This window comes from Gossypium arboreum, chromosome 8 (assembly GCF_025698485.1).
Source record: "Gossypium arboreum isolate Shixiya-1 chromosome 8, ASM2569848v2, whole genome shotgun sequence".
NCBI classification, from domain to species: domain Eukaryota; kingdom Viridiplantae; phylum Streptophyta; class Magnoliopsida; order Malvales; family Malvaceae; genus Gossypium; species Gossypium arboreum.
In genome coordinates this window covers 2,986,094-3,009,243 of record NC_069077.1, presented here as the reverse complement: position 1 = coordinate 3,009,243, position 23,150 = coordinate 2,986,094, and the positions used below count along the sequence as shown (strand labels likewise).

The 23,150-nt window shown below is 30.4% G+C and overlaps 1 protein-coding gene across 2 annotated transcripts; it reads right to left on the bottom strand.

The window, feature by feature from the left end:
• Positions 1-7,407: 7,407 nt before the first annotated feature.
• Positions 7,408-20,873, bottom strand: LOC108469843 (protein EXPORTIN 1A). 2 transcript variants are annotated; one of them, XM_017770906.2, is made up of 32 exons: positions 20,341-20,873; positions 18,809-18,925; positions 18,481-18,573; positions 18,299-18,370; positions 17,360-17,467; positions 17,199-17,281; positions 16,342-16,480; positions 16,141-16,209; positions 15,961-16,038; positions 15,683-15,745; positions 15,548-15,592; positions 15,211-15,318; positions 14,993-15,091; positions 14,264-14,467; positions 13,867-13,926; positions 13,121-13,231; positions 12,884-12,981; positions 12,541-12,649; positions 12,181-12,246; positions 11,963-12,061; positions 11,781-11,861; positions 11,560-11,649; positions 11,070-11,155; positions 10,883-10,963; positions 10,616-10,798; positions 10,077-10,143; positions 9,361-9,471; positions 9,034-9,141; positions 8,809-8,946; positions 8,602-8,739; positions 8,418-8,522; positions 7,408-8,276 (listed from the first exon to the last, which is right to left on the bottom strand). In XM_017770906.2, exons 1-32 carry the CDS (start codon positions 20,437-20,439, stop codon positions 8,154-8,156), a joined length of 3,231 nt encoding a protein of 1,076 aa, XP_017626395.1. In that variant the 5' UTR covers positions 20,440-20,873; the 3' UTR covers positions 7,408-8,153. The 2 variants fall into 2 exon arrangements, with proteins under 2 accessions (XP_017626395.1, XP_017626396.1); XM_017770907.2 differs by lacking the exon at positions 9,361-9,471.
• Positions 20,874-23,150: the final 2,277 nt, after the last annotated feature.

Sequence of the window (23,150 nt, the reverse complement as noted above, 5' to 3'; positions counted from 1 at the left end):
AAGTGACACGCCACTAACAAAAATTTTGTACAAATGGAAAATCCATAGTCAATGGTCAAGTAATGAGTTCAATAGGCCTCATTTTTCACGCGAAACCCTCTTTTAAATTATAAAATAATTTAGTTAATCACATATTTCCAACTTAATTTGACTAAGCTTACATGATTTCCTGATGGGAAATGAAAAAGGCAATTGACTATATTTTCCATTACCATTTAAAGCTGGGAACAGTAAATTCTACAAAGAAATAAAAACTTTTATTAAATTTTATTTTATGATAAATATAATTATTTTTATAATGTTTAAATAATAAAATTAGTTTTAAAAACTGTTTTTTCATTTTTAAATAATTAACTTAAAGTAAATCGGTACAGAAAAATTAAATCAAGTGAAATGTATGTTTGATAATCCAAAATAAACAAACACTTGATGAAATATTTTCTATAAAATATGTGAAAAAATATTATTTTTCATATAAAAATAAATTTAAAAATATAATACATCAAATACACTAAAAATATTAAAATAAAAATGTTTCTAGAAAATTGAAAATACATTAAAGAAAGCCTTTATACTTAAATAATATTAAGATAGTTGCAACTTAGCAATCAAATGTCTCTAAAATAGTAGCAAAATTAATAATAAAATAAGAGTTATACAATACCAAAACAATAACAACAAAATAGTAGCAATATAATAACAAAATCCCAACAAAACAACACCAAATTGACAGTAAACAGTAGTGGAAAAAAATTAGGCAAATTCAAGTGAGTCCGAGCCCGAGCCAAAAAAAATTTCCTAGACCTAACCCATTTAGAAAATGGGTCTTTTTTTGGTCCGAATCCATTTTCGAACCTATATTTTTGTCCAAATGCATTTACTTTTCTAGTCAACCTTCGGACCTAGATAGATGACTTCATGATTATGTCTAGTAATATATGCTCTTTTTAATATAATGTTTAGAACTATCCATAGCCCCTCCCAACCCATAAATAAGAGGATAATGCGCTTTAACGCACTCGACCTCATGTCCTCCTGCATCGACAACAATGTCGATGCTGCAATTTAAAAGTAACTTAGTTTACTCTTTTAACTTTAAATTAAAAATGGTTAATATACAATTTAGTACCTAAACTATACATCATTCATTAATGTGATGTTTATAATTTTTTCCTCTCAATTTGGTACCTATGAAATCACTCCATTGATCAGTTTGCCTCAAACCGTAATGAAAATATGACATGGCAGTATGGACCAATATGATGCTTCCACATGTTGACTAATTCTTTAAATAAAAAATCCACGTGCTTTCTCAAGTACCAAATTAAGAAAAAAAACTACAAGTACCACATTGAAAAATAAGGTAAAATTCAAGTACTAAAAAGCATATTAGTCCAATTTAAAAATGTGGTTCACGAAATCTTTTATTATTAATAAATGTTTAGAGTTTAGGGACACATCTAAACTATAATAATAATAAAATATATAAACATTTTCACATATAAGTGGGTTAAAGTTTTAGTAAAGCTGTAGATTCTGGTAAACATTTTCACATTCTCACATCTAAGTGGGTTAACATTTTCACAATAATAATAAAATAATAAGATAGATTCTGGTAAAGCTGCTTTAGGTGGTATCTTACGTAATCGAGAAGGTAAGTAGATCTGTGGCTATAATAGATATATGGGGAAATGCTCAGTCTTAGATGTAGAATTAAGGAAAATTTTAGATGATTTGAACATTATGTTGAATAGAAATTTTGAGAACATTTTGATTCAGACCGATAGTATAGAAGCAACAAAGTTGATTCAGATTATTTATGTCTTCTTTGAATTCTAAACTGATCAAGCAATTCAACAAAAGTTGAAGGAGACTGATAATTGATTTTTACAATATATTCCTAAAGAAAATAATAAGGATATTGATTGTATAGTTAAGATGACCTTTGATAGAATAAAAGGGTTAGTGATATTTGAGGTTCCACCTAGTGTCTTAAGCTAATGTAAACTTTGGTTATTTTCTTCACAAAAAAAGTTTTAGTGTGGTGATTAGCTCCCTAATTATTATTTTAAGCTTTCCACTCTGAATTATGCCTATCGAGCAACAGTCCACAATATGTCAGTTTTTGATAGAGTATGAAAAACAAAATCCTATTGAATGATAATACTTTCAATTATTAGGGAGATCAAACAGTTGTTTAGTGGATGATATAATGAAATCTTCTTCCAAATAAATCGACTCTCAATAAACATTAATCATATTTTTACAATTTCAAGTGACAAAAAAAACTGTGCGGTGAATTTGAATACAAAAATATTTTAAGGAACTAACTTTACTTGAATAAAACAGTTCGTACTACACTTTGAATTATTTTTAATCAGAATAAATTTATATATATTCTAAAGAATGAGAAAATATTTCATAATAATAATATTTTCACTTAAAATAAATTATTCATCTCTCAATTATTGGTGTTTATATTTAAAGTACCAAAAGTACTTATCTACCTCTTTAAATCAACAAAGTAAGAACTAAATTAATGCCAAGTATTTTCAAACTCCCTAACATAACACTACAAACCAAGGATGCTTTTAAAAAATATATAGATTTTGGATTTTTGACAAGATTTCTCAAATTTTTGTTTTAAAATATTATATATAACATTATGATTATGAATTTTTATAAAAAAATTAAAAAAATTGTTTTAAAAGATTATGTAAAAGAAATAAAAATCTTCTTTATATAAAAATAAATTATTCTATTTACATCGATGTTATATAATCTTTTCAGTTCACATAATCTGTACTAATTTCAAGTTCTTTTTCCATTTCTCTTTTACAATTCATTTTTTTTCACGAAACAGCTTTAAATGTTATATATCTGTGAACAAATTTGTTCTCCTATCTTTGACACTGAGTTTCAGATCAATTTAGATTTAAAGTGTGTTGTTCTACTTATCAATGGGTATTAATCCACTATACCGATAATGAATTGTCGCTTGGAACTCGCTAATTGAACTTTTAAAAAGAAAAATATTATAACCCAATGATTTAAATAAAAACTTTTGAAGAATCTAATGATTTAAATTAAAATTTTTAAATAATTTAATAATTATTTTATTAATTAAAACATAAATTAATAAATAATTTAATAAACTCAAGTATAGTTTCACGAGATGACATCATTTTTTATTAAAAGAAGTGAGATGAATTAAGTATTAAGCAGGTAGGCCATATTATGGGTGTGTTCTCTATTCCTTTTGGGATGAACTTTTTTTAAAAAAAATGCTTTTCTCTTAAAAGCAATGAAGAACACATATCATTGGGGTAACTTTTTTAACTTTTGGGATGAACTTTTTTAAAGATGAAAAAGCAGTAAATTTTAACTTTTTTCAGCCAAAAAGCACTTTTGGCTATTATTTTACCGTTTTAACCTTACTTTTTGACTTAAAATGTGTTTGATGCTATTATTTTGTGTTCTCTTTCTTGGTTATTTAATATGAATTTTATAAATGTGTTAAAAGCATAAATTAAAAATAAAAAATATTTTTAAAATAATACAATTGTGTCAATATCTAATTACAAATATTTAATTATTATATTTAAATATTTAAATATAGTTTATATATTCTAATTAAATTTAATAATTAATTAATATTAATTACTTAGAAATATTTAAAATTAATATTATATATTAAAATATTAACAATAAATTATAATAAATTATTTTTTATATTTTTACTAAAATATCATAATATTAACTAATTTGAACATTATTTAAATACATATTTGTTACTTTATAATATCATGTCTAAAATAGACATTTTACTTTTCAAAAGCACTTTTTGACAGCAATATCAAACACTTAAATTTTTCCAAAGCACTTCTCAAAAATACTTCTCAAAAGCACTTTTCCACAGCACTTTTCAAAAGCATTTTTCAAAAGCAATGAAGAACTGGCCTTATGTAGGGCAATAGGTTGAATAAAACCTACTACATTTATCAAAATAATGGTTGAGTGGTAAATTAATTAGGGGATTCCCCCTCCCAGTGGTGACTTGCACAGTATTAAAATGATAAAAATTTAACTTAATTTTTTAAAATTAAAATAATAAAATTATATTTTTATTATTATAAAAATATATAATTTAATTCTAACACTTTAAAAAAAATTTATTTTTTTAACTCTTCTTAATTGCTAACTTGATCCACCCATAAAACTTGGGAACCCGATGAGAAATTAATGAAAGGAAATGATGGAAGATGGGGAGTTGAGGTACTGTAGTGCAGCAGTTGAGATTTTGTCTTTATATTCCCACTCTTTTTTCGTTAGTTTACTTCCATTCTTAAAAGCTGTTGCAGTGATGATTGCAATGGCATACCTCACTTGACATTTACCTGAGTTTTGATTGGTGAAAATAATCTGATTTTTGTAATATTGGCAGACCTGAAGCCATATATTATGGAAATATCAAAACCCTTTTTCCTATTATGAAATTGCAGATTAAATTGAATGTATGACAATCACGTCCTTTGCTAAAATAAGAGGATGGAGAAGGAATATTTTCATTTCATGATTCCTTAGTGACAGTAGGAAAAAACAAAAGTGAACAACTCTTCCACTATATTAAAGTTCCATTTGGATTTTCAACACATTGAATTCCAAAATCTGTGACCATAAAACAAAATTATAATTTTTTACTTAAAAAAATTATAGATTTAGAGTTAGTTTAATAACGTTTTTTAAAAATGCCTTTTAATCAAAAAGTACTTTTGAGTAAAAGTTAGAATTTTTTATTTCTATTTTTGGTTACTTTTGAAAATTCAAAAGCATCTCGTTTAGTAATGTTTTTATTTCAAGAGTGCTTCTGTGATGGTTTGATTGTCCAGGTGTTCATCCCCCCAAGTGTGGCCTGAATTTCAATCACATTAATCGTGTTTGTTGTTTAGCCTTTACCTTATTTTTGTATTTCACCAACAAAAAAAGTTGCGTATCATAATTTAATATTGACTTAAAATATTCAAAAACAAAAAATTTCATGTTCGAAAAAAAAGTTTATAAAAAAATGAATTCATTTTAAAAATAGGTTGCATAGTAGTTTTGTCAAATCGTGATCAATTACGTCTATTCAAAAGTTAAAACTTTTGATTAAAAAATATTTGTGTAATTTGAACCCATGAACACCTCTAAACTTAACCCTTAATTGGTATGATTTTTTTAGAATAAATTAATTATTTTAATTGTTGAAATAAATTTCGCCAATTGCATTAAATCATAGTTGAACAATCACAAAGCATTTTAATATCTTATCCCACCTATCTATGAACAAATTTAATATTTATTAACTCGATTAATTAATTATATAATTTAAAGTTGATGTTGTTGAGAGGGTTTCACTTGAATATCATTCGATCCGAATAAAACTATTTTCATATCATAAAACGGATGAAAACACATATAATTATACAAAAAAAAATCAAGAATATATTATAATATATTTACTAATAGTATGGCATGTTTAATTATCATAAGCACATTTTGGGGAAATGGAAAGGTACAAAGAATTTTGATTTGTAACCAATATACATATGTAGTAGGGTTTATCATGTTGTAAATGCTTTTACATATAGTAACACTAACAATTAAATAAAATGGTATATTATTTATATTATAAGCTCACCCAACTTTATATATATATATTAATATATCATAATAATTAATCTTTAAAAATTTTAACAATATATAATAATATAGATACAAGTTAAATTAAAATTAGACCAACATAAGCTTGTGTAATTTTTTAATTCTTATTAATTTATCATTAATCCTCAAAATTCAGTAACTAATAATATTCGACAAAAAACATTATACATTTACTCAAATTTGTAACTTTAAAAATCTAATCCTAAATATAGCATTTAAAAATATCAAACTCGAACACTAAATTATGTAAATTATGTATTATGCCCATATTTTTTTCTACTTTTCTCAAATCTCATCATTTTTCCTTCTCTCCAATTTTTCTTACTTTACTAAATAAAGCCTTAATTAGTGGATAAAAGTAGAAAGATGGAAAAATAAAAAATGATAATCTTTTGAAAAATGAGTAAAGAAAATATTTTATAGTGGAAATTTGAGAAAATGACATAGAAACTGATTTTTATATATTTTCTTTTCTCACTTTTCTCAATTGTCAACCATTCCCATTTGTAACCCACTTTATAGTTCCTTCAGTCGTTGATATTGTCAAAATTTTCAATTTAGTCCTTTAAATGTTAAAAATTAGGTTAAAATATTTATCCTATCATAAATTGTCACATATAGTAAGATGACATCACAACGTATGACCTCATTCAAAAATAAAAAAAAAATCTTTAAAATAAAAATATTAAAAACTTTTTAAAAGTTATAAAATTTTAAGAAACTATTAGAAATTGTAGGAGATTGGAAAATTAGAATTATACATATACAAATCTTGGGCTTTCAAATTTAAGATAAATTTCACATTCTTTTGACAGCTCTTTCTTTTTTTTCTAGTAATTCTTTGCAATGGAGCCTTCCAAAATCTATGAAGGCATCGAAGAATGGCACACTACAGTGTACATTGGTTGACGACGGCGACGTACACAGTGAACAAGTTGATGATGAAGATGCTTATGGTGGCCATAACAGGGACCATGTTGATGAAAAGCTGACAGTGACGATTCAATAGTGCCTGAAAGTATGAAAGGGTTGATGATAAACAAACATGACAAAGAAGTGAAGACTCTCCATCAATGAAAATGACAAGCATAGTTTTTTTTTTTATAGTTTTTTCTACTTCAGAAGAAAAAAAAAACTGCTACAATTTTTAATATTTTTTACAATTTTTATTTTTAATTATTTTAGTAATTTTTAAAAATGCAACTCCTATATGTTTTTTCATTTCTAAAAGTTCTGTTTTAGACATTATTGTGACATCGTGGTTAGATATTCAAGATGAGTTTTTTTTAATGTCCAAAAAGCACTAAAAACAAAAACATCAAACTAAAAATGAAGAGAAATTTTAATAAATTATAACAAACAAAATAGGAAACACAATATACTTTATGCATTAAGCCATATTAATATTATGATGATGTGGAAGCGTGCATAAACATTTTTTGGTTTGCCTTTCATAGATCTACATTGGCCACTGCCTCATTTTTGTACATATTCTTTCCCATTTGCCCAAACCTTAAATCACCCAAACTCGACTTTTCTGCATTAATTTAATTTCTATTGTTTGTGCATTTTCAAGAAAAATAAGACTATTTGAAGGGTAAGGGATTGTCTATAATAATAATACATCATTTGTATCTCTTTTCTAATAGTTTAATGTCACATAAATATTATCTTTAAAAAATAAATACAAATAAAATCTTAAAATTCAAGATAAAATTATTAATATGATTGAAAAGAAATAATATATGTGTTTCCTACAATTCTGTCTCATTTAGACCCATCTTGAGGAATATAGCCGGAATAGTTATCCAGACTCGTACTCCACTCAGCCAAACCAATCCATGGAATTTGCCATTCATGTCACAACCGAAAACCCTATGAGGAATAACTGGAACCAAGTAATAGATAAATAAAGCGCACTATATAACCAAGTTAAAAAGTACATTTTCTTCACTTTGGAAACTATAAAGCTGAAAAGAAAAAAAGACAGCCCCGTATGCCAAACACTGAAACTGAAACCACATAACAATGGCTTTCTGCTTTAACTCAAATCAAACAAAAAAACGTCTGCACAACTTTCCAAGGTTAGTTTTGGCCTTTTAACCTAGGTATGAATCTAAGAATACCTCGAAATGAGTCATCTAAATGGTACAAATATCAAGCTGTGTGATGAGACTTTATAATGACTGAGACTTTATAATGACTCGGATTGTATTTAGAAATATTTATATATCCCTACCTAAATATATTCTACACATTTCTGGTTGACATACAGGGAGCATCTCCAGCAGCCCGACTTGTGAAGCAATGGCAACTGCAGCTTAGTAACAATGGGCAAAAAATGGTGCATCTGTTTACATTCAGGGATATGGGCGTTAAATCAAAGCACAACCTTAAACTCCCATGTCAAAATTCAAGAAATTGGCTTCCAAGGCAAAAATTGGCTACATCTACGAGTCCAACATCTCGTCTTGTATTTCATTTGGGGCAATCAGCCCTGGGATTGAAAGCATCCGTTGTCGTTCTCTTTCCCTCTGTAAAGCAGCTTCTTCTGCGTAGAGATCTTTATTGTCCTGCAGAAAATACAGCTAAAAGATCAGATCTTTCATGGAAGCAAACCACATAAAACTCCACCTTGAATATCATCAATCTCTCTACAAACTCGTAAGCTAAGAAGGTTTGCTTTTCCCCCTTATGGAGCATTTAGTTTTTACCTGAGCTGAAAATTCTTTTGATTGCACAAGAAAGTCCCGTATGTGATTCTTAAATGTTGACAAATCATTTCTTGACTCAAATAGTCCATTCACCAATTGAGTGACCTGAGATTCGAATAGATCAGATTATATCATCACTGTAGATAACACAATAAATTGATTGGATGTGAACCTTTTATTATACCTCAGCTGCTGTCATGTTGGGAAATGATGTACTAAGAAGTTTTATCGTGTATTCACGAACAAACATTCCGTTATTTGGATACTGATATGGAACTGTAGCAGCATCCCACAAGGGCTCAGTCAATAAACTGCTCTCAACCTGAAAATATATTTCATTAACTAAGATTAACCAGATCCAAAATCGAAGCAAACAAGGCAAAGCACTTACCAGGCAGAACAGCTGCTGTAGAATCAAGACGTGCAACTTAAAGCCAGGTTTGTGAAATGTGTCTGTCAAGACGGCAAAAATTTCTTGCTCAATAGTCAGAAAGTAGGTTCGGTAGAACTGGTTACAAAATTCAGAAGCCTGCCAAGTTACCAAAACCGAGAACTCAGCATCCGGTTAATAAATCAACACGGATATAAAATATGCAAAACCATAACATTGTCAGACCTGAAAGTTTTTCAGCATCTCCAGTAGAAGATTTAAACCAGTTTCGGCAATATTTCTCTCCGTATGTCGGAATGCCCAAACAATTGAATCCATAACAAGTTTTAGTTGCTGATGAAGATGCATGAAAAAAAGAATTAATAATAAACAACAATCGACATAAAACTCTTTCAAACATCCAACAAAACCAAATCGGAATTAGATTATCCATTAATAGCTGGGGGAAAAAAGGAAAAAAAATGCTTAGACTGAAAAAGAAATTTAAAGCAACATATCATTTTTATTTACAGGCCAGCAATAATAGATCAGTAAAAAAACTCTATCAACAACCTGACTTGACAACTGAATAAGTGCATGGAAACAATGAGTAGCAATGGCACGAAGCAATGAAAAGAATTTTAGGCGATGCTCTGGGTAATCTTCGAAATTTTTGGTTATCATCTGCAGGACATGGCAACAAAAGAAATTATAAGCAAAGCAGCTTAAGAATAAACCCATGTTAGTACAACTCTTCATTGTCTCGAAATGGTTGCACCCATGCTATTCAGACAGATATGGGAGTAGAGTCCTCATATACGTAGCAATTATAGAAAAAAAATTAACAATAACCATTTCACAAACATAAAGGTATCCAACACTCACCCCAAGTCCTAGTAATATAGCAACAAACTATAACATTTCAGCTTTAACTGACAGCAACATCAGACTTTCAGCAAGGATATTATCAAATAATGCATTTATGACAGGTGAAATATCCTCTATTTCACATAGTAAGATTCCAGATTTTATCAAATCTTAAGGAAATGAGAAAACGATCTAGAAATATTATACCATTAAAAATAAAATAACAGAATATAACTTTTGTGGAACCTGCATTTTATTTAATGATATGTCTACAGGAATTCATACTCAATCTTGACGTGCTTGTTCTGATAATTGCACAACTTAATACATTTATAATTCCCATTCAAGAAATTTTGCCTTCAGACAACATCCTAAGCTCATCATCCTCATGCGTGGAATAAATATATAAATAAAAGACTCACCTCCAACGTGCACTGGAAAACAGCTTCAAATATACGGGGAACATCATCTATCATTGCAGCTTTGTACCTTCATGCATAAGCAACAGGACCAAAAAGATAAGAAATGCAAGATATACTAAAACTGACAACAAAAATAAACAATACTAAAGAGAAATGGCATTACTTCAGCAATAACGAGTATGATATACAGAAGGTAAACGTTGCTATGTTTTGGGCACAAATAGAATGTTGTACTTAGCCTTAAACAATTTAAATCCAAAAATAAGAAAATAAAACTATTTTCACTAACAAGGGACTAAGAAAAGGATAGTTCTTTCAGCAGCACCAACCTTAGCAAGATTAATGTGCAAAGACAACAAGGGCTTCTAATATAACTTTCAGTAGGGCCTTAGAAGAAATATGAAAATCAAGCATACGTGATTCCATAATAAGAACTTATCTGAAGGACTAATAAGTGCTTCATGTACTTGACAAGTTGTTGATTAATGTTAAATACTAAATTATTAAAAATGGAAGATCGTATAAAACGGCTACCATACTTGTTGATTATTGTAGCAAAAAGTGACAAAACTTCAGATTCTCTAGCATCGGGCAAATTCCTAGCATAGTCACCAAGAACTGGATCCATCATTGGGGGCACAAATTGTTTCCCAATTTGTGGTTGGTCTTCTGCCTTGTCCAAAAATGTCTCAATGAGCTTAAGAGTCTCTCTCTTGACAGATCTGCCTCATAAAGCACAATAAATACACGAGAAATTTTTGGACAAAACAAACAAAGAAAAGCAAGCCTGTAAAATTTGGTCTCACCGTAGGAGTTTGACATAGGATGTTTTTGAAGCAAAGGGTCCACCTTCTGCAATACTAGTTGATATAAGCTCACTGTACATTCTGTCCAATTCATTACAGCACCAGAAATTACCCATATTAGCAAGAAAAGAGAAATAGTGCATTTCCACATTCAAACTCGCATTTTGAACAATTAAATCAGATTTACCTGTATACATTGAGCATGTCCAGGAATATTAAAGAAATCTGGGATAAGAAATATGTTCCAAGAGAACTGGCCACACTAGTATTTGTCTGCAAGGTGAAGACTCAGTCTAAGTCTCACTAAATCCCAATAAGCACTGAATTATTACCACAGCATGTATACATCAGAAATAACAAGTCTGCAAGGAAAGAACCTTCCTAAATCCACCAACAAAGACTTCAGTCAACAGATACATGGAAATAAACCATTAACTTATCACAACAATTAACAATCCTGCCCTCCATCCATTTACATGAAAAACTTTCAACAATGAACTACCTTATAGATTTCTATTTTTTACTCTGTACAATGCAATAGATCCAGACAAAAAAGCATAGGTTTATATTTCAGCAAAAGGCAGATTCCTACCAATAATATGAAAAATTAACAAGGCAAATTATGCTCCATAAGAAAATCAACAGAAATGAAGACACTTCATATAAAATATGAATACCTGCAGTATGTTTAGTACAGTTCTTATCACATCCTGATCTTTAAGGACATCAACACTCTGACGTGCCTGCCCAATAATTTCACCCCATTTCTGCATAACAAGCTATACCTTAAGAAACAGACTACCAGCACAACCTCAGCACATTTGCCTGCAATGACACAGGCAAATGGACATATACGAGCAAAAAAAGAAAGGTAACCGTTCCTCTATCGATGACAAACCTGGTTGGGGAGCGCCATCAGTCTCTGCAAATATTCATCTCTCTTATGGGGATCAGATTCAGCTTGAATCATATGCCCAACCTGAAATTTAAATTAAAATAGAAAAAGGAAAAATTAGCTCATCCAGCGACGGAATGGACATGCAAGGATCTGAACAGTAGTGGCATTTAAAAGAGGCATACAGATTCATAAAAGGTATGGATCTGATGAGGCTCTAGATCAGCAACTGTTGTTGCAAGAGCAGATAGAAGTTCAGATACAAATGGTTCATTTTCTCCAACCTGAAATTAACAAGACAGAATTCATCAATATAACAGGCTTCAACACAGGTGTGCAAAAACATACAAGCAATATGTACGAAATAATAACCGTAGAGTTTAAATGCCAAAGTAGATGATACCTGAACAATCACAAATTTTCGCTTGCATTTCTGAACAATTTTCAAGAATGTGTCACAGGCCATATCCTGAAGAGCGCGGCATGTTATATTAGGACATTATAGTACAAACAATAGCTACAATCTCGTATTATCATCAACAGTAGCAAAATCATAACATAATTATATGATTGTTAACACAATTATATAAAAGGCAAATTTGTACTTATTGGTATACATTCAATTATACTTTGCTTGTCATACCCAATAACAAATATATATTACAATGACGAGCACATCAGCAATGTTAACCATACAAAATTCACCATCAATTCAAACATTTCAGAAGATAAGATTTATTTCCTGTTGTTACAGTTAGTTTACCTGAACTCCTGGATGTGTTTCATGCATGAACTCAAACAGCTTATTTACAACAGTTTTCAGAAATTTCCAGTGAGCCCTTAAAAACCTTGGATACTGTCCAACGACATACCTACAATAAAACCAAGGCAAACATTAAATTAATATAAGCAACTTGGTAAATAAGATTCATTTGGGATCTCAGAATCACAAATAAGCCCATGACACAACAAAGGTGACCAAAAATAGTCATGCCATCCAAATAAACGCACAGATTGTAAAGAAATGTAGCATGCTTAAAATGGAAATTGTAGTCATGAAAATCAACAAAACAGTCTACAAATACGCTTGAAATTATATATCTTACATAATGTTACTAGCAATAACAGCTTTATTGTCTTTCCCTTTAGTGATTTCACACAAATTCAGCAAATCACGAATGACCATTACCAAAAACCTGTTTTCCTGCCATGAGCACCAAACATTTTAACATACATCAGCATAATGCATATAAGTAGGAGGGGCAAGCAACTCATGCAAGTAGAAGCATAAGTGACTAATCACATCATGTATAACGATCAACATTTCTTGGTCTAAATGATACCTGATCTTCCATCATGGAACCAGAAATAGATCCTATTGCCCAGCATAATGTGTTCAAATTGTTCCAAGTCCAATCCTCACCACTCAATTGCTTGCTCAATTTCTTTAGCATCTGGATCACATAGATAATGAAACAAATCCAAATTTAATCATATAATTTAAAAAACTGTGACAGTTTAGAAAAAAAAATGAATAGAAAATAGTTACTACATAAGACCCCAGAGGGGAAACGGAGGGAGAGAAGAAGAAAACAAAACAAAAACAAAGATCCAAGACTGAACTATAGTGGACGCCTACATTCTCCCTAGGTTCTCAGAATTAGAGAGATATATTTTTTTCCTCTGATGCACCCATGGTGCTTGGATGGATGGGGCTGCAGCCCAAAAAAATTTAACTTTCCTTGTCCAGGACTGAACCAAGCTGATCCACTAACCCATTTCACCATTTTAAAAATAATATATATCAATTTTTTATATATTTATATAATTAAACTTAAATAAAATATTAGTTTATTATTAATTATCAACTCGGGCAGGGCCCACACGAATACCGTATCAAAGGCTTGGCCCACCACCTAGCTCTTGACAGGTCTATGTTGTTTACAAATGATGAAGGAAAGATAACTTTTTCATTTTTATCAGCAAACACAATACACGCCCAGACTCGGGAAAATTAGATCAGAAAGCAGTACAAGACATCATTTAACTTTAAGAGATCAGAAAAATATAATGTCTCTTAGTACTATACCTGCTTTTCAGTATCCTCATGATCTAGGTGAGACAAATAGATCAAAGTCTCCCTCATAATCTGCAACATAAAACTTCATGAACAACGGAAACCAGGAAAAAACAACTGATTCTTAATACGTGTATATATATCATAATAACAAAACATAAACTTCTAAAACATCAGCTGTTGGTACAATAAAGCTTTGAAGTGTTTGCACTGCATAGTGCTGTGTAATGTTTTGAAAATAAAAGAAATTTTTATTTACAGCATCCTTAGACAAGCTAAACACATCTAGTAGACATCTTACAAAGTGAAGCATACAAATAATATCAAGAAGAAAACCAATAGAACTTTCTTAAGAAGAAACCAAAATGGGAATTAAATTTCATGGAAGTTATTCATCTATATTCATCACCTTATACTGAACAAGAACATCATTATCTTTCATTGTCTCTCGAACAATATTTCCATTTTCATCTTCGACTATCAGAACCTCCTCAGGCTTAGCCATACGACAGATCATGAGCATTCTCAACTTTGACATCGTACCAGCATAAAGTTGGCGGCGTTGCAGAAGCTGGGCACCAAGGCCATCAACCATACCAGAAAGCAACGGCACCTGTCCAACTCAACCATTAACAAGAAATGAGTGACCCTTCTACAGTAATCTAGAGCTGGCAATATTGTAGTAGTTCAATATTCACTGAAAATACAGCCAACAACATCTATTTACAACAATAATCAAAAACTAACTCCATGCTATCCAGAATTAATACCAATTTCCATATTGATCAATATAGGAAGTAGAGTACTTTAGAGGGGGGGAAAGGGGAGAGAGAGGGGGATCTTATCTAACAAGTCATCCATCTAAACATACAGTTCAACATGATTTTCTTTCAAACTTCCTAATATATATCAATAGTTGGATTTCAGGGAATAAAGGTGTGCCCCTATGCCATTTGTATCCAGTAGGCACACCTCAGTAAACCCAGAGAATAATGAAGATATTGATAAAAATGGCAAAGAGAAAAGTTATACGATGTTCTTGATAACACTTGAGCTATAATGAAGATTCAAAGCAGTCTTTCTGCATTCCATATACTTCATAATAAATGCTTAAAAGTATCATAAATAATCTCAATACCTGCAGTCCCATCATGTTTGCAGTTACTGCAGGATTATCCATGTTATGATGTGCATCAAATAGCTCCAAGACCAAGGAGTTCCAATAGTCCAGGCAAACCTATTTGACCAGACGACAAGCAACATAATACTTTAGAAACCAAGTTCAAAAAGGTTAAAAGGGGAACAAGCAGATATGACAAATAATTTACAAAAACTAGCATTGAATTGCCATGGTACCTTAAAGACCTCTGTATCATCCACATAAGATATGTTAATAAGGTACTCCAGACCCATTAACAGCATAGAAATATTGTCTTGTGCAGTCTCTAGCACCCGAATGTGAAACTGAAAACAAAAAACAATTTTAGTAACTCATATCATCAAAACCAAAACAAGAAAAGAAGATCACAAAGATCGTATATTTGAATTTGATCATTCTCTGCATAAAAATACATATAGGAGATCATCAACCAACTTAGACTTGGGACTTGGTGGGTGCTAAACTAATATCTCTCATCAGTCATCTTTCACCTAGTGATAAAGAGGAGCTTCATTGATTTTATAGGCAATTTACCTTGTAGAATGAAGTGAAGAACAGTGCCAAGTTCTGAATGAATGCCTGGAGGTAACATAAAAAAATGAGTTTATTAGACAAATTTGAAGTATATTAAAATGTAAACAGACAAGAACTGTCTGACAGAAAATATACCTGTTCTTCACTGCTTCCCTGTGCATAAGCCTCAGGGATGTTTGTGGTTGGTGGGAGAATACTCTAAAACAGATCAAAAACATACCCACACATTAACCAGAGAGCAAATGGAAACAAAAGGAAAAAAAAAAAACACAATGAAGAAAAGCAACATCAAATCTACATGTCAACCCAATAAAATAAAAAATGGTAAGCCAAAAAGAAAAATGTACAAAATCTGGAAACCTAAGCTTGAAGTGCAAATCTCAATTGAACTTATAAAGCACATGCCAACACACCTGTAGCTGGACCATGAATATGTTGTACATCTTAACATACTGCACATTATAATAGTCCCCAAAACTTAAGGCCGCAACCTGCAATCAACCACAAATATAAAATAAAGCTCTATCTTAGAGTGACAACAATATAACTTGACTCATTTAAGAATATCTTTTTTTTTTTTTAAAAAAAAAAACCTCTGTTAGACATTGGAGGGTGAGATTTCGATATGATGGCACAGGGAATAATTTTAGAAGCGTTTCCAGCTGTAAGACATATAAATACAGCATGAGATGTGAAACAAATGATAACAACAATATACAAGAACTTCACCAAAAAAGCTTCATGCATGACATATTTGACAGCTAATCCATTTGAAAGATCCAAGAATTATTTACCAATGTTGACTCAAAAATATAGCCCAGAGGAATCCATGAAAGAAATGCATGCAACGTGGATAGCATAGCCCGTATAAGCTCGGTTCTCTGAGAAGCTGATAGTACATACAAGCATAGCTCATGAATGAGTTGAAACTCGCTGCAGAGAACCAATACAATATTTAGCGAGATGGACTGCACAAAAACATAAACCATGCTTGAAAGAATAAACATTGCTTAATGCAGAGCAGCAAGGTGAATACGCGAATTAATAATAGAATGCAAAGGAGAGACATTCAACCCACTTCTTTTTTTCTTTTTAATACTGGCAAAAATTATATTCATCAGATTACAGTTCATTTAATAGTTTTTTACGTGTAGATTAAAAAAATCTGGACATTACATAGCTTAGAGGGAGAGGACAAACTTGCTATTTGGGAATTAGGGGGCAGGGAATCACTTTGGCACTGTTCCTTTCAGACCAGTTTTTCACTTACAGTTTGAACTAATTTCAGATCATGTTGCCAATTTTTTACGGTCCAAGCCATGAGCTCATATGCCCAAACATGCCACGGCAACAAATCATAGTTGTTAATGTGATACTCAAGTGGCGCATATCCAAGGGAAGAAAGATGTGCTTGAAATTTAATCAGAATTCTCTTTCAGAAAATATTGATTTTACATATGACACTATTAAACCAGAATATAAATTTTTTCACAACGGGAACAAAATACAAACAGAGAACTTACCAATGAAGATCCAAGAATAGTGCAGAATAAAAACATTTATCAAACAGAAACTAAAACATAAAGGAAATCTCAAAATTGACATCCACGAAAATAACCCTAATACCTCAAAATAGGAAAAATAGTTTCACCTGTTCAGCGATTGTTTAAGCTCTTTGATTTTTTGTTGAGTCATTTCACCTCTTGAGAAATCAAAAACTTCTTCACTTAGAAGCTAACCACAGAAAAGCTCATGTTACCATCAGATTCTGCAACTAGTTTTACTAAGAAAGAATTCAAATACAAAACTTACTTTCAGTATTGCCATGCAATTTTCGCATATTGTTTCACTAGTTTTTGCAGCTGCAACAAGATCAGGAATGAAGCTTCGCCATCTAGCAGGCCAATCATGCTTTAAGATCTGTATATCCAATAAGCATATAATGTTTTGGACAACAATTACCAAATAAATGAAATTATTGTAATATTTAATACCCTCTCATCTTAGACTATGGAAGTAATATGAGTGACACCTTCAAACATGAAATTCATAGAAACTCACCAGTTGGGTAACCATGAAAGATATCGAAATAATATTTTTGGTTTTATAACTAGTAAACATCATCATTGATTAGGGCTGTAAATGAACAGTGTGTTCGACAAACTACCTGTGAACCGTTCATGTAATGGTCATATATGTTTGTTTATTAAACTAAATAAACGAGCATGAACAAATAACTTATGCTCAATTAATAAATGTAACAGTTTGAACAGAGGTGTGTTCGGTTCATTTATGTTCACGAACAAGCTCGTTTACTTAAAGATGATATTTTCCTATGAAAAATACTTAACAATATTTTAACACTATTTTTATATTTAAATTTAGTTTTTTCTTTTTTTTTTTTTGGCTTACTGTTAGTGAACATGTTCGCTTAATGTTCACAAACATATAAATGAACATGTTCACAAACATTAAATGAACCAAGCCTAAACATACCAAATAGCAAATGAACCAAGGTCAACTGAACATGAACAACTTCAAAAATAAACAAACATACACAAACAAAGCTTTGTTCATTTGAGCCAGGTCATTTACGCCCCTACCATAGATAAATAATAACAATAAAAAATAAAAAGGGCAGACAGATTAAGCCCCAATTGCAGCCTCCTAAGTTGTTTCAAACTCAATGAACTATAAAGCAATCCTGTAAACTATTAAGAAATACATTTTTAACAAGGCAGAAAGTTATACCTGGACCAATATGATATTAAGCTTGTTGACATACAGCCTTTCTGCTCGAAAGGAGGCCTCATCGCTTGACAACTAGCACAGGAAAAAGGACATGCAAGAATTAAATGCAAAGAGGATGAAATGTACAAATTTTTCAGATTCCTCAGTCCTAAAGAGAAAACAACAATTAAGATATATTTCACCTGGACAATGACTTCAGAAATGTAATTTTTCATTCCATCTCGTTGCTCAGCAGGCAACGCGTTCCACCTATACTTGATAACACCTTCAAGAACCTGTAGGCAAAGCACAAGAAAAGCTCCCCAAAATCATCACTAATTTGCAATACTCTAGTCATTTGTTAGAAAAAGTTCTTGCAAACTATCAATCAACTAGCTAACTACAAGAGCAAGAGCAAACTATAGGTACAAGCACCACCAGACAACAAACGAAAGTCAACTAGAGCTCCCTTGGGCCAGATTGATGTACTTGTTATTATAGATCAAAGAGAAAACAGTCATTTTGACTGACCTGCAAGGCAAAGAACTTGGTGTTCAGGCTCTTTGTCTGCTGCAAAATGTGCACAACTTGAAGCCACATATCTGGATTGTTTTGCAGATGTCGTAAGATTTGATCTGCTTGTGCTCTCTGTGATGTTGTGCACAAGGAAAAAATTGTCAAAAAGCAATATTGGTAAGACCAAGCCAAAACATAACTATAGGCCAATGAAGCATGTCATATATGAAAAATAGAAAGCAGGCTCGTAAAATTCCGGAAATATGATAGTTGTAGTGACTATCTGATCATTCAAGCACTTTTAACAATGTTGCAAGCATGTCATATATGAAAAATAGAAAGGAGACTCGTTAAATTCCGGAAATATGATAGTTGTAGTGACTATCTGATCATTCAAGCACTTTTAACAATGTTGCAACAAAAAAAAATGATAATGCTTGACCAAAACAAGGTGGAGACGGAGTATTACTGACATGTAAATGAGATGTTAGACTTCTGGTTTTCTTTTAGGCTAGGCTCAGGAGTTTTTATGTTTTATTTTTTATTTTTTAAAGAGGGTAGAGAATAGACTTCAGATTGTTAATCAATAAGGAAACATTAAATATTTAAAGGTCTTTTGCTCCTACAAACAAGGGTACCTCGTTAACAACTTTAACCGAAAAGTGCATTTAACTACTGAGTTTAACTTCAAAAAGGTTGTCAAAAACATAATAAACACACGACAGAAAATTTAACTCCAGAACAAAATTTTAAGTGACGATTTGCCAGTTTTTAGAAGAATGTTTATCAAAACTATAAAATTGACACTTTACAGAACTTGCTTATTCCTAGAATTTATCAAGGGCGGCAACCTACAGTACTAAAGTCATAGACAGTCAGCTCTTTCTACAATTCTCCAGTGTGTACAACCAAACAGAACATGTTTAACTAAAGAGAAACCGAAGCAGAACTCTAAGAATTGAGAAAAAAAAAATTGCATACACCTTATCAACTCAGCTTATTAGATTGACAAAAGAACACAAATTATATTACGAGAGAATAAAATGAAATAAATGAAATTCAACTTTCTCTTCTTTTTTGGCCAAACTTTCTCTTGTTGTTTAGTACTGATAAAATTATATAAGTTGTCTACGAATTTAAAGTGCATATTCATCAATGAACTAATTGAGTGACAATTTTTACTCCTGTAATCATGCAGCACCACTGCATTTAGCCCACATTATCCAGCAGACCAGAAAGAAATTTAAAGCCATAATATAAAAGTAAAAAAAAAAAAAACAGCATTACTCCCCGTTAAACCCTAGAAATTCAAACAAACAAACAAAAAATCCCATGTCCCCCAGCTTCTCCACTTTTTAGTAAATGCCAAGTTAAATTAAACCTTATAAACCCAAAATCTCCCACACTCTTCCTTACTTTCTCGGGAACCAAACAGAAAACAACTTTCAAAAACACGTTTCCCCGCTCATTCCCACTCAAAAGAGTGAAGTAATGACAACAGAAAAAACTAAATATAGAAAGAACTTTTAAAAAAGAAAAGAGCCAACCTCTTCTTTAGATCCGGTGCCATAAAAGGCCGCGACGGTGGCGTCCAGTAAGGGAACATCAATCGGCTGACTCAAATCCTTAAGCTTCTCAGCCGCCATATTTAAAAGAAAAAAAGAACTCCTATCGCACTTTGCTCAAACAATAAATAAATAACCCCCAACACTAAAATCTCTACCACTATAAATGTTACTCCAGAAAAACCCTAGAGACTGTACGCACCAAACCCTAATAGGTGATAAAGAAGAAGGGACTGAAAACGAAAAAAAAATGGATTTCTTTCTATAAAAAAAAAAGATAAGGTGAATGGAGGGATTTTGGCTTTCGAAGAATGAAAATTGAAATTTTAATTTTCAGAGATCGAATTAATTTATATATAATCTTAGAGATTTTATTTTTATTTTTATTTTTAAAGAGACGGCTTAAAGTTGAAGCAGAAAGGAGCGAAAATGAAGAGCGAAGAGCGTTGAAGAGAGTTCGAAAACGTTTTCGAAGGGTTTTTTTCAGGGTAAAATATATCCCTAGTCTCTAAACTCTTCATAAACATGGAATTTAGTCCTTATACTTTTATTTCTAGAAAGTTAGTCCTCTATTTTTCATGTTTTAAAATTAAAGTTTAAATTTATCACTATTAAATTTAAGTTTATTATAACATCGTTTTTAGTATTTTTACTCTTTCAAAATGTCATACTCACAAATATAATAATAATGTTAATAATTAGACCTGAATTTTAAAATTTAAAAAAAGTATAAGACTAAATTTTTAGAAATAAAATATAGGGACTAAATTTTAAAATTGTAAATAGTACAATGACCTATGAAATATTTAACCTTTTTCATTTTAAAAGTTTATATAAAAATTAAATGATTATTTTATTAAAATGATAGAATTAAATGTCTATTAAAATTTTATTAAAAATTAAATGATTTTTATTAAATGGTATAATTAAATCTAAAAATGTTTAAAATTTATTGTATCAGTATTTAAATCTTGAGTTTTTATTTATTTTATATTAACATGTAAAAAGAGATAAACATGTTTATAATAATTACTAATTCAATTTTAAAGATAATACAGAAATTTATAATATTTAGGAAAATCATAAATTTATAAAATTTAAATACCATACAAATATATATGTTAAGAGTGTTTTTTATATTGATATGTACCCGTATTGGTATATTTTAATATATTTTTTAAGTTTATCTATATTTTTTGAGTAATTTTAATATTATTATATATATGCAAATATATCTCAATTGCATATATATAAATATACTTCGATAACAAATCGATCAACATGCTTTTGAATCGGTGAGTTATCAATACACTCCTTTTTTCATTAATATATATTTTTATAAAATTAATATAATTGTATTTAGCATAATTGCTCATAATTTGTGTGGATGTCGTACCGGAATAAAGTGATTAATGTCATAGTATTTTTAGAATGATACGAGCACAATTGTCTACGGAAAGCATTCATTGCACTTGTATGTTTTCCTATCGTTAAGTGGCATCGAACTAATCAGATTATACAATAGCTTAAGTTGGTTCAAGGTTTTCCAAAATAGTTGTGTATCCATTAGTGTTTATCATGTTACTAGAGATACATAAACCCACATTGGCAACATACTACAAGTAGAATAGGATGAACAAACAATCATGTCCATGTGATGGAGGATGATTTTCTCGAATCAGGAACTGATACAAACTAACGAGTCATTGATAGATACATCAACGATTGTGTGTCCGTGTCAACTTTTTCCCACTCCATATTTGCATATCAATCAGGTGTGTTGTCTTATCAAAGTCATTTGGTGGTTAATCTTTTAAACTCAAATTCATTCGTTGATTAAAGCAATAAAAACAAATGGCAAATTGATTCAAGTTTTTAGATTTCGCTTATAATATAATAATAAGATAACCTAAAAGATGGGTGGTACTTAGATTGCAGCCTATATTCCATCATCTTAATGCTATTTGAGAATACGAGATTATGAAAATGTGGAAATGTTTTGGATCCAAATAAGGCAATTTTAATCCCGAATGGGGAATTACAATGTGAAATATTACACAATATAAACCAAACACACCATTAAATTACGTCACGTTGAAAATTTCAAACAACAAACCATAACATCGACATTTCTAATAAGTGCACCAATACAACTAATAATTATCTTATAAATATGTAATAACCCGATTTTCATCAATGTCGAAAAATTCAACTTCAAAAGTGAGTTCTTTGCCAATTTATGAAATTATACGTTGTCACTCGATCGTACTGATAATATGTGAAAAATCATGTGATATATGACTTAAGAATCATGGGGATAAAATCTAGTTGTTACATACCATTTAGTTATTACTTCATGTTATAATAAATATACGAAAGTGCAGTTACAAAGCTGCTTGGATACTTAGTGATGTTAATATAATTTGAATTCAATTACCTTTGTAGATTTTCACATGTAGGTTTGAATTAAATTTAAATAATAAAATATTTTAAAATTTAAAATAATTATAAAATTTAAATAAAAATATAGTTTTAATGTTGTTCAATTTTAAATTATAAAATATTTTTAATAATTTTTACAATCTCATTAGAAATTTAATTATATCCCAATAATATGTTTTAACGTGCTTAAATTCATATCTTTTATATTGATAATAATATTTATCATATTTATAACAACCATTTTATCATATTTAAACACCCAAAAACGAGTGAAGAAACTTTTTTTTTTTTTAACCGGGCCACATAAACTTGGACACTTCTACTATTGATTAGCATGTGAGCAACGTGAA

Bases quoted from the DNA above. Each gene is read 5' to 3' on its own strand.
- LOC108469843 (XM_017770906.2), bottom strand. From the start codon at position 20,439: ATGGCGGCTGAGAAGCTTAAGGATTTGAGTCAGCCGATTGATGTTCCC. The intron at 10,964-11,069 runs GTAAATCTGATT...TGAATTGGACAG, and splicing joins GACATGCTCAATGTATACAG to AATGTACAGTGAGCTTATAT. The intron at 10,799-10,882 runs GTGAGACCAAAT...TTTATGAGGCAG, and splicing joins TCCTATGTCAAACTCCTACG to ATCTGTCAAGAGAGAGACTC.